The following is a 14,894-nucleotide window of genomic DNA, read 5'->3' as shown; positions in this document are numbered from 1 at the left end:
GGAAGATTTGTATGGATGGAAGATTTCTAAAATGACTGATTAAAATTGATTTGGGGTTCGTAGCTTAAAAATTAAGTTTTAATAATGTGTGAAGTGAAATTTCATGAAAGCCTGGCATTTGTTAGCATGATCAAACATACTATAGACACTCAAAAATTTTTTTTGATCTATTTATTGAGAAGGTTGGGAAAGGTCAACAGATGTGGATAGAATTGTTTGGGTAGGAAAGGTGCCTTTCTATATCCAAAGTATGCATTTAAATAAAACCATGGGAAGCCATACTATTTCAAACCTTAATATACTTTGATAATATAGCATAAAGCTGAGAATGCCTTTTGAGAAACCTCATAAGTTGGGGAGGCTTCTATGTCTGCTAGGTTCAGATCAGACAAGGCACAAATCAAGAAATGGTAATAGTCGATTCCAAAGCACACAAATCTCTTGGAGTATTCAGCTACATATCCCATCCTTATAGCTTGATATTGATCCCACAAACATAAATTGACTAAAATGTTGTAGTTTGAAACTCCAGAATAGTTGACTTGTAGAGTTATTAGATCTACACAAAAAATATTTTAATGCACTAATTACAAGGATGAATATGTCATTAGCTATTACACAGGTAATTTAGAATAAGTTTTAGAATGGGCCACATCATTTCATGAGATATCCAACAACTCCCTAATTTCAAGCATGTTCTGACTATAACTAGACAAGAATCTCAAAGGCCTTTGTTAATGTACTTATTTTGCTTTCCCCATTTTAGTGTATATTTATTCAGTTTAAGGGTCTATCAACTTGTAGGAAATATGTGTGGGAGTAGTGGATACTTTTTGGCAGTAAATACACTGTAAAATAATTATAAAGTATAATCTGGGGGCAGTGGTTTACTTTTACCTATTTATAATGGCCTCTTTTTCAGAGTTTGGCATATTGGAGCAACACTTGTAATTTCAGTAACTAGGGAGACTGAGGCTGGCTCTTTTTGAATTTGGAAGAGTTGAACTACAGAAGGCTGAGTGGTTATGACATTTCTTAAGCATTCTTTTACTGCCCTTATTTAGTTATATACATACACACATACATGTATATGTATATATGTATGTATATATATGTATGTAGGTATGTATATACATGTTTCATCACTTAATTAACAGTGCTCAATCAGTTTATGGTAGCAAGCTTTAATGAGATCCTCAAAAGATTCCTTTGACAACTAGCTCACTTCAGGTACACAAAATTGTGATATGATCCTAAAATCAATCAAAAGAAAAAAATAAAAGAAAGAGAAGAAGAAAAAGGAAGAAGGAAGGAAGAAAAAAGAAAGAAGGGATGAAGGAAGGAAACTAAGAAAGAAAATTGAGAAGGAAGGAAAGAAGAAAAAAATAATGGGCAAGATGTATTGCCTAATTGACCAGTTCCAGTTAGATCCCCAAAGAAGTTGTAATTTATCTTTCATTATCAAAGAGAATTTCCCCCAAATCAAGGAGGGGATGCCATGACATACAAGTGATTAGGATTTAAATGAGGGTAGGCTGTGCAAAGTCACCAGCTTCATTTTCTCCTCTGGAACCATCTATGTCCAGTGGGAAGATATAGATCAGGATGACTGGAGATGGCCCTGGATGCAGTGGGAGAGATTGGCCCTTTTAAGATAAGGTCTTTTACAGGCCTTAGTTTGATTAAGGCAATGCTCAATGAGGCCAGGTAAGAAATGAAGCAAAGAATGGCAATATTGAAAGATAACAGCTGTGAATGGCTTAGCTATTCTCAGCAATATGATTCAATATAAATAGGAAAGACTTATGCTGAAAAATACTATCCAAACCCAGAGAAAGAACTGATGAGGTGAGAATATAGATTGAAGCATACTTTTAAAAAGTAATTTCTTAGGTGTTTTTTCTGTCTATTCACAACAGTGATTATTTTGGGAATGTTTTGCATCACTACACATGAATAATGCATATGGAATTGTTTGCCTTCTCAAAAAAGGAGGGTAGAGGAGTGAGGAAGAAAGAATTTGGAACTCAAAAGTTTTCTTAAAATTTTTTTTATTTCTTTAATGTTTCATTTTCTCAATTATATGTAAAGATATTTTTTTCCCTGAGACAATTGGGATTAAATGACTTCCATGGGGTCACACAGCTAGGCAGTGTTAAGTGTCTGAGGGCAGATTTGAACTCAGGTCCTCCTGACTTCAGGGCTGGTGCTCTATCCACTGTGCCACTTAGCTGCCCTCATAAAGATAATTTTCAGCATTCATTTTTGTTAAGATTTTCAATTTTTTTCTCCCTTTCTTCTTTTCTTCCCCTTCACAAGACAGCAAGAAATCTGATATAGATTATACATATACAATCATTTTAAACATATTTTCATATTAGTCATGTTGTGAAAAACAAAAAAGGGTAAAAACCATGAGAAAGAAATAAAAACTTCATACCCCTGTCCCAAAAGGTGAAACAGATGCTTCAATCCATATTCAATCTCTGGCTGCAGATGGCATTTTTCATCCCAAATTTATTGGATTTTTTGGGATCATTTGAGAAGAGCTAAGATTATCATGGTTGATCATACAATCTTAAAGGTAAACGTTTTAAAAATGAATGTTAAAAATTATTTTCATATGTAATTGTGGAAAAATAAAATACTAAGTAAGAATTTCAAAAAGATTTAAATGTGTTTAATATGATTTGATAACACATGAAGTGGGTAGAAAGCTGTCCTTGAGACGAGCTAAGATCTGGTATCAAGCAACTGCCATCTATACTGTCTGTGTGACCCTGTTTCAAGTTGTTTTAACTTCTTTACATTCTAGGTAACTCTGAGACTCATGCTAAGATTCAGCAGAGGTGCTTACTTGCATTGGTAGACAAATCTTCCTTACCATGTGTGTCTTATGCCAGGGAAAGCATTCAATCTCCAGTTTTTATATGCAGGCTCTGCCACATATTTTGTTTTTTAATCATACTTTAAGCCAAAATCCTGTTTTCCATGTTGTTCATATTCAGGGAATATAAAACCAACCACCACTAAAAAAAAACCTTCAAAGATAAATAACAATAAACTTGGACTAACCTTTGGTACAAACTCAGGCCAACACCAAGTTCTTGTTTCGGTACCAGTTATATTCGAAGGAATATGAAAGGTCTGGTCAAGTTTTACGAAATCATTAATTCTCCTTAGGTAAAGACGACCTGCTATTAAAAATATAACTCCTTCTTCTATTAAGCTAACATCTTGTACATTTTCCCTTTCTTCATCAGTAAGCATGTTGGGGGGTATTCTGATCTTCTGTGTAGTATTGAAAGCATCATTTGAATAAAGAGTCTCCCAATGAGAAGTCGTGACAACATTTGCAGGAAAACATGGGCGCCAGTCAAAAAGTATATTTTTTTCAGTACTTGTTGTTACGGGTAGGTCCTCAGAATTCTGACTATAATTTTGTGATATATAAGATACTAAAAATAGATGGTGTGCAACAAAGCAATCTTGGAAAGCTACTGAATTCCCTTTGATCATCAAAACAATGTTCGCTTTTGTATGTGGTATTTGCACTTCCCATATCCTATGAACAAAAAAAAAATAAGGCCATAATTATTGGCAAGAATAACAAGATTCCTCACCATCTTGCCAGGCAGGACCCCTCCCCCTTCTATCTATATAAAAAATATATAAATATATATATATGTTTATATATAGAAAATATATATAAATTTCCATTCGTCCCAAAATTAAGCCCCATTTCCTTCATTAATACTTTCTTGATTACTCTATTCAACACTTTTGGAGGGAAATTTTATGGCACTTATTTTAATTCTTAATTATGTATTATTGTATTGCTTAATTCAAAGCTTAGAAATGCTTGCTGGCACATACATGTAAAGGCAATCACATATACTCATCTATCATCTCTCTACATATCTATTTATACAATCTACATATCAAGCAATTTATCTTTCTATAATAAAGGCACAATTTTTAAAAATGGCTTGTTAATTACTTTTAATGCTTCTTGTTCCTTTGTCTTTCTCCACCCCACCCAACCCAATTTCCATTTATTTGTATCAGAGACCAAAAGTTAATTTCAAGACTGAGAAAATGAATGAGATTCAGATCAAATAGACCGTTGGTTGCTGAAAGAGAAGTCCTAATGTAGTTTGGCCAACAAGGACCAATAGAAGTTTTTAAACTGTAAATTAAAGTTTTTTTTTTTTTTTTTGACACTACCCTTAGGGATCAGAACTTTGTAGATTTGGAAATATACAACATATTTGGAGGTTACTTCATGGCATGGCTACTAACTATTTCAAGAGTAAGGATTTTTATTTTGAAGAAGAAAAGTACCTTGTCTATGACTCTGAAGAGAGATATAGTCTCTTAATCAGGAGCAATGCATCTAAAGTTTTCCCTAGTCTGATGACCAAGTATGCAAGGACTTCATTTTTCTAAAGCTTCTGAACTCTTAAGATAAAAAGATGGATGGCAGAAACCACTCTTAAAACAAACCCTCTATTTTGAATTCAAACAACAATAGGAAAAATTACTTCAACCAATGAACTTGCTCCTCCTAAGCATGCAAGCTCCTCCCCAGGAGTTCACAGATGTAAAACTCCCAGTAAAAGCCAGAACTAGAGAACTGTTAAGTACGTAACAAATAACATAATCAAATAATCATAAACTGAGAATTTATAAATGTCCATAAGTCCATTGTCCATTAGTCTCATCTTGTGTTAGGAAATCCAATGATTCCTGCTGGTTTTAAAGTTCTTTAACAGTCTTCTTATTAGCCATGCTCTTTCAGTGTCAGATGTTTCTTAGATTTTCTCCTTTGTTTTGAGGTCTTTCTCTTTTTCTGTCTCTCTCTCTGATGGACAAAGCAAATACAACTCATTGGCACCCATCTGATTCCTTCTCCATCTGAAGAAATACAAGCAAACCCTCTCTCCCAGGCAGTTAACCTATCTAATTACCTTCTATTTACCACTTTCTAAATATCTTCTCATCATCTGGCAATTACATTGGAGTTGTTTGCACTGGACACAGCCCTGTTGATTTAAAAGACCTGTATTCTCCCCAAGTGTAATCCATTTTTGCAATCTAATTGCCTTTTGGCTGACTGATCAGGTAATCCCTTTCTTCCATGTGATTGCTTTTCAGGTGATAGATCACATCAGGGTCCTGACCTTCTAAAGGCTCTTTGGGTGTAACCTCAGCTGCCACCATGCCCCAGGTCTTTTTTGCCTGGGGCCCTGGCCCTGGGCCCCTCATCCCATTTCCCTGAATTAGTCTACACTCTGATGTTGCATTTTGGACATGGGGTTTTAGGTCTTCTTTCATCCTGTCTTCTCACTCTATCTCCATACCTACACTGAGCTTTTAGATGTCCAATTTTTCCACATTGAAAACATCGCCGAGTTTCTCTAGAAGTCTCTTGCCAGGAGGGACCCTGTCTTTCCACGTTCATCATAGTCTGGGTGTAAAAAGCATTTGTTCCCACTGTAGCACAGCGTCTTATGATCTCCTCTAAAGGAGCATCTTTGTCTAATCTCCATATAATTCTTTTGCAAATCTCATTGGCATTTTCCTTAGCCAGATGTTTGGTCATTATTTCTGTAGCTGCATTTTCTCCAATAGTTCTTTTGACAGCAGTTTGCAAATATCCCACAAAATCCACAAAAGGTTCATTGGGACCTTGCTCTATTTTAGTGAAAACCTCTCCCCTATCTTTCTGTCCAGGGAGGACACCCCAAGCTTTTATTGCAGCCTTGGCAATTTGCTCATATATTGTCATGATATAATTAATCTATTCTGAATTCTCTCCATACTGACCTTCACCAGCTAATTGCTCAAAAGTGAATTTTGTGTTAACTCCTATTTCCAAATTCCATCTGACTTGGATTTTACATAATTCATGAAACTCCACAAGCCATAATAAATTTTGTCCAGGTTCTAGACATGTCCTTGCTATGGATTTCCAATCATTTGGGGTTAGGACTTCATAAGACAAACCATCTAGTAACATTTTAACATAAGCTGATGTAGCCCCATAAAGGGTACAACCTTTTTTCACATCTTTAATTTTATTCAAATCTAAAGGTGTGTATCTTCTCCTTTTTTGACCTACAGAGTCAATATCTTTAATCACAGGATATGCATGTATAAAATCACTTATATCCTGTCCTTCTCTCTTAGCTTTAACCAATGCTTTTTCTAATCTTGTCATAGGCTTAGGCTGCTTCACAGGCAATTCTGTTTGCGTTTCTGCCTCTTCCCCTCCTCCTTCTTGCTCCACCCCCTAAAGGGTTAATTGAGGGAGGAGATGAGAAAAGCTCCTGTTGCTCAGAATTGTACTTATTGGTCTGGAATTGTAGTGTTCACCTAATTGCTTTCCTACTAATTCCCATTCATCTAGATCCAATTCTTCTTCCAGAGAAAAACAAGGACATATGACCTTCACAGTTTTTAAAACTTCAGTAACCTCCTCCAAAATTATAATCAATCCTTGGCTTTTCATAACCTTATAATGCTCTCCAAACATTTTCCTTGGGCATTTGCCCCATTTCACTGAAATTCTACTTTAGCTCTTTAACCAAAGTTTAACAAAAGTTTAACAAAGTTTCCTTGTTACTCACGCTTCTGGGTCAGAGAGACTGAGATCTGGATCGGAGGCTTTTCCACTGGAAGCAGGATAGTGTTTGTCCCTGTTCGGTCGCCAAATTGCGATGGTCTGGGCTAGCTCCTCTGAAGGGCTCAGAATAAGTCCTTAAATGCAAAGGTCTGGGCTAGCTCCTCTGAAGGGCTCAGAATAAGTCCTTAAATGCAAAGGTCTGGGCTAGCTCCTCTGAAGGGCTCAGAATAAGTCCTTGTCAGGATTTGTGAACACCAATATCATATGTGCTGTTGTCTCCAGAAACTGCCGCTCAATCGCTCTCTGGGAGGAGGAGAGACTTCTTCCTCCAGAGAGCTGCCTCAACTCTGGCCTAGAGCAGAGACTATCTCTTGAGTGCCGCTCTCTTTTATCCTCCCAGAGAATGGGCGAGGGATAATGCAAGGGCTTCTGGGAAAAATTACTTCAAACAATGAACTTGCTCCTCCTAAGCATGCAAGCTCCTCCCCAGCAGTTCACAAATGTAAAACTCCCAGTAAAGGTCGGAACTAGAGAATTGTTAAGTACCGACTTAGCACTTAGTAAGAACCTAATATCTCATTATCTCATTAGCACTTAATAAGAACCTAACACTAAGCCACTACCATTTGTTTTGATACTATACTCTCTGGCAGTTTCCTCTATGGTCTTGTTCACCATTTGGGCAATTCAGGGTCAGTCAGATCAATTCTGATGATGTTTCAGTCTATATAGCATTATGGTCCCATTCATTATTCTTCTGACCTTCTGGACCCTTATTTCAATCCTGGTTACCACTTTCCTTTGTATATTGTCTCTCCCAATAGAATGTAAGGTCATTGAGGCCAGGGACTGTCTTTGCTTTTGTATTTGCATCCTCAGCAAAGGCATAATGATTGGCATAAAATTTCATTTTCATTCATTCACTGGGGGCAGGATTGGACAGAAAGTGCCCAGGTTAGGAATTGAAGGACTTCCACAATGCCAGTGAGAGTCAGCATGTTTATAGCAATATGATTGCTTTCCAATCTCTACCACAAGCATCAAGGTACTGGCAGATGATATATGGAAGATGGTCAATGCACAGTCAGTGATATAGTCAAAGAAATGTGCATATAATGGAGAGGTGTTAAGTAGGAAGGAGGAGAAAAAGTTAACATAGAAGCAACCAGTAAGGTGGAGTCCTAGTTTTTCCCTCTATTGTAACATTATAGATGTCAATATATATACTTATATGTGTGTATGTGTATGTGTATCTTTGTGTTTGTATATTTGGGATGACATTTTCCTCAGCTTTCTTCACCACCCCCAGATTGTTCTGAATTTTAGTATGCCTGTCTTTATGGAAGCAATGATCTCTTACAAACCTTATTAAATACCTTTCTTTGTGAACCAATTGTGTATTCTGACTTAGTAAAGGAAAAAAAGAAATTCACTGGTAGGGATTTGTGAGCTATTGTTTTGAGTCCATGTGCACTTGTGGAGGATAGCTCTTCTAGGAACCCCATGTGTGATGTGAGGTGTCATTAGTGCTACATTGTGTACTTTGTTGTGTTTAAAAAAAAAAAAAAAAAAAAAAGAAAACTAAGTCTACTGACTCGGGAGTTGATTCAAGAGTAACCCTAAATTGTAGAGTTTGAGGAATTAGTCTTTTAGTGATAGAGTTTCTGTGCAGCATGCTTATTGGAGAACTTTAGTGGCCCACGTGGACCTTCATGATGATGGAGAATTATAAAGGGACTAAACCTATAAGATGGAGAACTTCTCCTTAGATGATACCACCTTGGTGAATAATGAAAACTATTTTTGTGATCTGAAAAAATAAAAAATAAAAACAGCAACATGAAAACCTTGCACTTGGGACGGTGTTCCCTCTGCTTCATGAGCAGAGTCTGAATTTAATATCAAGTTAAAAATCAAGAAAAAGTCTGGAAAAATGAACAAATAATAAAAAGAGAAAATGGTCAAGGAAAGTTAGTGGTTTCAAGTAAGAGCAAAACAAACTCAGAAGAGATCACAATGTCAAAACAGCTATTTGCAAAGTTTCAAAGAAAAATGTGATTTGGTTTCCAAAAAAACAAATTTCTTTTAAAGAGATCATATTGAAAACTAACAAACAAACAAAACAAAACAAAAAGAAGAGGTAAAGGAAACATTGGGAAAAGAAATCAGAATAATGGAAGACAAACACGAAAAAGAGTCTACAACTTGGTAAAGGAAACACACAAAAAAGGGAAAATTTATACAAAATTTTAGTGAAAAAAACTAACTCCTTTAAAAGCAGAAATAGGCAAACTGAAAAGGAGGTACAGAAGCTCACTGAAGAAAATAATTCTTTAAACATTAGAAATGGGGAAATGAAAGCTAAAAATGTATAAAACATTTAAAACAACATAACAAAACTAAAAGAATGGAGGGGAGAAGAAAATCTGAAATATCTTGTTGAAAAATAACTGATCTGGAAAATAGATTGAGGAGAGAATTTTTGGATTCAATTACAAAAAATTATAAAAAATTATTATATTAATAGATGTAGAAAAAGCTTTTCACAAAATACAACACTTTTATTAAAACCATTTAAAAGCATAGCTATAAACAGATATCATATTAGAAATGCTAGCAAAAGCATTAAAAAAAACAAAATTGAAAGAATCAAAATGGAGAATGAAAAATAAATCTTTCTTTTTGCAGATGATACATGGAAAATCCTGGAGATGCAACTAAAAAGATAAGAGAAACAAATAATAATTTTAGCAAAATAATTGTTGGTGCTCATTCTTCATTGTTGAAGAGGACCAATGATAGAGACCCAATAGTTGATCTGCTGGAAGAATCAGAGACTTATCTGAAATTTGCATTCTCCACTTTCTCCCATTATTTTGAAAAGGTTAAGCAAGAATACAGAACAAAAGCACCGAAATCAAGTCTGCCTCATGTACTTACTCTTTCTCCAAATACAGGTCTAGGTAGATATAGCTCTTGCTGTGCTCCTCAGAGTCTCTTTCCAACTAATCAATAACAGTGGGAATGTGCAACAATCAGATATGTCCCTGGGCAAATTAGGAACTTTTTTGAGGCAAGAGATATCTGATTATAAACACTATTGCCTGAAACATATCTTTCTGCATGAATTCCTTCCCTCAATATTATTATGTCTTAACTCCAAATTTGAATACTGCATATTCAACCACTACTATTTTACTGACATTTGAGGAGACCGATTCCTTAATGGGTAGAGAGAGAGAAAAGGTTCTCAGGAGCTAGGTATCTTGAGTTTCTAAAATATGTAACTCCAAAGAGACACTGCTATGTCTTCCTGTCCTTGGGATGGAGAGTATGTAGAGAAGAGAGAGAGAAAGGAGAGGATGGAGGAGGGGAAAGGAAAGAAAAATACAGAAGAGAGCTGAGAAGCAGAGAGGGCAGAGAGGGGAGGCAAGAGGGAAAAACAAAAAGATAGATGGGTAGTATGTATATGGATATGGACTCATAGGTTTGGTAACATATTGGTTGATGGAGAATTTGGTGTATTGAGTGAGAGTATGAGGAGGAGAGGAAATGAACATTGAGTAAAAGAGACACCTCTCTGGCTAGTATAGGGAGTGATTAGCATCTACTATGGCTACCATTAGATTGTAAGACTAGACCAAGAAGCATGTCTGATCAGTGACAAACTTTTCCCAATATGCAAATGGTGAAATACCTCTTCTTTCTTTCCATCTAAGAAAGCAGTATGTCTAATCCAAAATTGCTTTAAATTACTTTATATTCCTGATTGAATAAGTACTGTAATACTGAAATTGCTCTATGATAAAAGTATCATCAATCAAAATTGCTTCTGAGTTTTGCATTTTATTATTGGTGGTTGGTTTTGTGAGATATTATTATTAATGAGAGTGATAAATTTTGATGCAGATTTGGGCTCAGGAATGACATGAAGAATTATATTGATTTATTAATTTTAATAAATGTCTCCAAATGGATAATGATAGGTCTTGCTGGGGAAAATGTATTTTTCCATTATTTCTCCTCTTCTCTCCAGGCATACAAAGAGAAATCTTTGAAAAGGGATGGAGTCAAAGACTGTCACTCAAGAATATGTAGGAAGGGAAGAGAAGAGAAAAGGAGTGTCTAAATCAGGCTGACCAAGGATAGGGAGGGAGAAGCCTCCTATCCATTTTTACCTTCAGCCAAACCTCCAAACTCTAAGATCACACAATCCTATATTATCTAATTCTAACTCTATGAAGCTCTGTGCTATGTATGTATAGAGAATTTGACTCCTGATGAAAGAGAAGCAGAAATGGAGAGAGGGACCTCAAGGGAAGAAGTAGGTTTTAAATATTGAATTAGAATAGAATTCCTCTAGGTTAGGTTCATAGGACAAAATAGTCAATAACTATAGCAATCTAGTGTTTGACAAACCCAAAGATCCCAACTTTTGGGATATGAATTCATTATGACAAAAACTGCTGGGAAAACTGGAAATTAGTATGGCAGAAATTAGGCATGGACCCACACTTAATACTTTACATCAAGATAAGATCAAAATGGGTCCATGATTTAGGCATAAAGAATGAGATTATAAATAAATTAGAGGAACATAGGATAGTTTACCTCTCAGATTGTGGAGGAGAAAGGAATTTGTGACCAAAAAAGAGCTAGAGATCATTATTGATCACAAAATAGAAAATTTTGATTATATCAAGTTTAAAAGCTTTTGTACAAACAAAACTAATGCAGACAAGATTAGAAAGGAAGCAACAAACTGGGAATACATTTTTACAGTTAAAGGTTCTGATAAAGGCCTCATCTCCAAAATATATAGAGAATTGACTCTAATTTATAAGAAATCAAGCCATTCTCCAACTGATAAATGGTCAAAGGATATGAACAGACAATTTTCAGATGATGAAATTGAAACTACTTCCACTCATATGAAAGAGTGTTCCAAATCACTATTGATCAGAGAAATGCAAATTAAGACAACTCTGAGATACCACTACACACTTGTCAGATTGGCTAAGATGACAGGAAAAAATAATGATGAATGTTGGAGGGGATGCGGGAAAACTGGGGCACTGATGGTGGAGTTGTGAACAAATCCAACCATTCTGGAGAGCAATCTGGAATTGTGCCCAAAATGTTATCAAACTGTGCATACCCTTTGATCCAGCAGTGTTACTACTCGGCTTGTATCCCAAAGAGATACTAAAGAAGGGAAATGACAAAATGTTTGTGGCAGCCCTTTTTGTGATTGCTAGAAAATGAATGGATGCCCATCAATTGGAGAATGGTTGGGTAAATTGTGGTATATGAATTTTATAGAATATTATTGTTCCATAAGAAATGACCAGCAGTCAGGTGAAGTCAAAAAGCAGGGGGCCATCCTTATCTCATATCAAGCAAAAGCAAAAATTGATCTAATTAAAAGAGATAAGGAAGGAAACTATATCTTGCTAAAGGATAGCATAGACAATGAAGCAATATCAATACTAAACATATATGCACCGAGTGGTAAAGCATCTAACTTCCTAAAGGAGAAGTTAAAAGAGTTGCAAGAAGAAATAGACAGCAAAATTATAATAGTGGGAGATCTCAACCTTGCACTCTCAGAATTAGATAAATCAAACAACAAAACAAATAAAGAAATTAAAAAGGTAAATAGAATATTAGAAAAATTAGGTATCATAGATCTTTGGAGAAAACTGAATGGTGACAGAAAGGAGTATACTTTCTTCTCAGAAGTTCATGGAACCTATATAAAAATTGACCATATATTAGGACATAAAGGCCTCAAAATTAAATGCAGGAAGGCAGAAATAGTACAAGCTTTCTTTTCAAATCACAATGAAATAAAAACTACATTCAACAACAAGTTAGGGGGAAATAGACCAAAAAGTAATTGGAAACTAAATAATCTCATCTTAAAAAATGATTGGGTGAAACAGCAAATTATAGATACACTTAATAATTTCACTCAAGATAATGACAACGATAAGATATCATACCAAAATTTGTGGGATGCAGCCAAAGTGGTAATAAGGGGAAATTTTATATCTTTAGAGGCTTACTTGAATAAAATAGAGAAAGAAATGATCAGCAGGATGAATACAGAGGCTTGGGAAGACTTACATGAACTGATGCTGAGTGAAATGAGCAGAACCAGGAGATCATTATACACTTCAGCAACAATACTGTATGAGCATGTATTCTGATGAAAGTGGATATCTTCAACAAAGAGAAGATCTAATTCAGTTTCAATTGATCAATGATGGACAGAGAAGGAACACTGGGAAATGAGTGTGAACGGTTTATATTTTTGGTTTTTTTTCTCAGATTATTTTTACCTTCTGAATCCAACTCTTCTTGTGCAACAAGAGAACTGTCCAGTTCTGCACACATATATTGTATCTAGGATATACTATAACATATTTAACATGTATAATACTACCTGCCATCTAGCATCTAGGTGAGGAGGTGAAGAGAAGGAAGGGAAAAGTTGGAACAGAAGTGAGTGCAAGGGATAATGTTGTAAAAAATTACTCATGCATACGTTCTGTCAATAAAAAGTTGTAATAAAAAAAGAATAGAATTCCTCTCTAGGACCCTTCTCTCAATTGTATTAATGATTGTTGTAGTTTGTCCTTCATTCTCAAAGAGGACCAATGTCATCAGGAAGGTGAATTTTTTGACTTACAAGTAAATTGGATTTAAGTGAGGCAGGGCTATGAAAAATCACCACCCTCATTCTCTCCTCCAGTAATCTGGGGCCAGTGGCAAGACATAGGTCAAAATGACTGGAAATGGTCCCACATACAGGGACAGACCTTGGCCTTTGTAAGCTAAGGTCTTTCTCAGATCTCTGTTTGAATAATTAAGTAATTGGGGCAGCTAGGTGGCGCAGTGGATAGAGTACCAGCCTTGAATTCAGGAGGACCAGAGTTCAAATCTGGTCTCGAGACACTTAACACTTCATAGCTGTGTGACCCTGGGCAAGTCACTTAACCCCAGCCTCAGGGGGGAAAAAAGAATAATTAAGTAATTACTTAAATCAGTACTTAAATAATACTTAATACTTAAATCAGTAATTAAGGCTAAATAAGAAATAATGCAAAAATTGACTTATTTTATAGGAAGAGCTTGCAACCTGATATATTGCTTGATTCTCGATGCCTGCATTCCTAGATAATTTTAAGGCAAGTTTTTCTGTGAGAGTTCATCTCTTTCTCAAGTTGTGGAGCTTCCCTTTACTCCTGTATAGTCTATCTGATAAACCAAGTTCTCCAGTTATTGTTTTACTTCTTGTTTTGATAAATGTTATTTAGTATCCAGATTATCTATTGTTTATCATTGTTAGTTGTTGTGATAAGAATTTGATGGAATCCTCCAAGAAGTAAATCATACCTACAGTCTGAACAAATCTGATATGTAATATATCCTTTTAAGCTCCATAATATCCTTGAACATAGAAGAGTGAAGAAGTGATTCCCAAGTCATATTTGAACTTATCAGCACAAAGGAAGAACTCCAATCTCCCTGATATCTATCTAAAACTCCCTGTTACCTTGAAGCCACATGGATTGTTATATAGTCCACCTATTACATTGGTCATGAGTCTGGTACTAATAGCCATTTGGTAAGAAAGGAGTTAAAATAGTCACCTTTTATCTACAATGGGTGTTGGACCACTTGAAATTGATCTCTGACTTTTGTTCTTTAACTTTTTGTCTTTTAAACCCAAAATATAAGCCAAGGACTCCAATATTTCCATTTCTATTACTAGTGAATTTGGCAAAATCTAATTAAAGATTAGATGTGGAATTCTTGCCTTGGGACTTAAGTTGTCTGTAGACTGACAAATGAATGCAAATTTACCTTTGACCAACCCTAGAAGAGAACCAATGACATCAATAAGGTATATTTTTGATTTGCAAGTGAATTGCATTTAAGTGCAGAAGAACTGTGCAAAGTCACCAAACTCATTCTGTCTTCCAGAGTTCAGAGGGTCCACCAATCCCATCACACACACATATTCCATTCTCACTTCTAATTTTGACTCATTCATCAAATCAATGGTATTTTTCCTTCTGGAAAAGTCATGCCAATTGATTCCCCTGTGAATCAACTTATTATCCTTGTGACTTCTCAGATCAGAACTCTTATCACTATGACTGCCACTTCTCTAGATGAGTTGTAACCTCCTTTGAGAATGTACATTCCTTGAGGACATAGATTATCTCATTTATTTAGTTGTATTCCCAGGACCAAC

At 35.5% G+C, this 14,894-nt stretch overlaps 1 protein-coding gene across 1 annotated transcript in view; it reads right to left on the bottom strand.

Annotated features, from left to right (window-relative positions):
- The window catches only part of LOC141539577 (cation channel sperm-associated auxiliary subunit epsilon-like), a 195,247-nt gene that overhangs the window by 87,408 nt on the left and 92,945 nt on the right, over nucleotides 1–14,894 (bottom strand). The window contains 1 exon segment of the mRNA XM_074262549.1: nucleotides 3,076–3,565. Within this exon segment, the coding sequence (XP_074118650.1) occupies nucleotides 3,076–3,565 (490 nt within the window).

The sequence above is a fragment of the Sminthopsis crassicaudata genome, chromosome 4 (assembly GCF_048593235.1).
Source record: "Sminthopsis crassicaudata isolate SCR6 chromosome 4, ASM4859323v1, whole genome shotgun sequence".
NCBI lineage: Eukaryota > Metazoa > Chordata > Mammalia > Dasyuromorphia > Dasyuridae > Sminthopsis > Sminthopsis crassicaudata.
The sequence above is the reverse complement of the archived record's forward strand: the minus strand, read 5'-3'. Positions and strand labels throughout refer to the sequence as shown.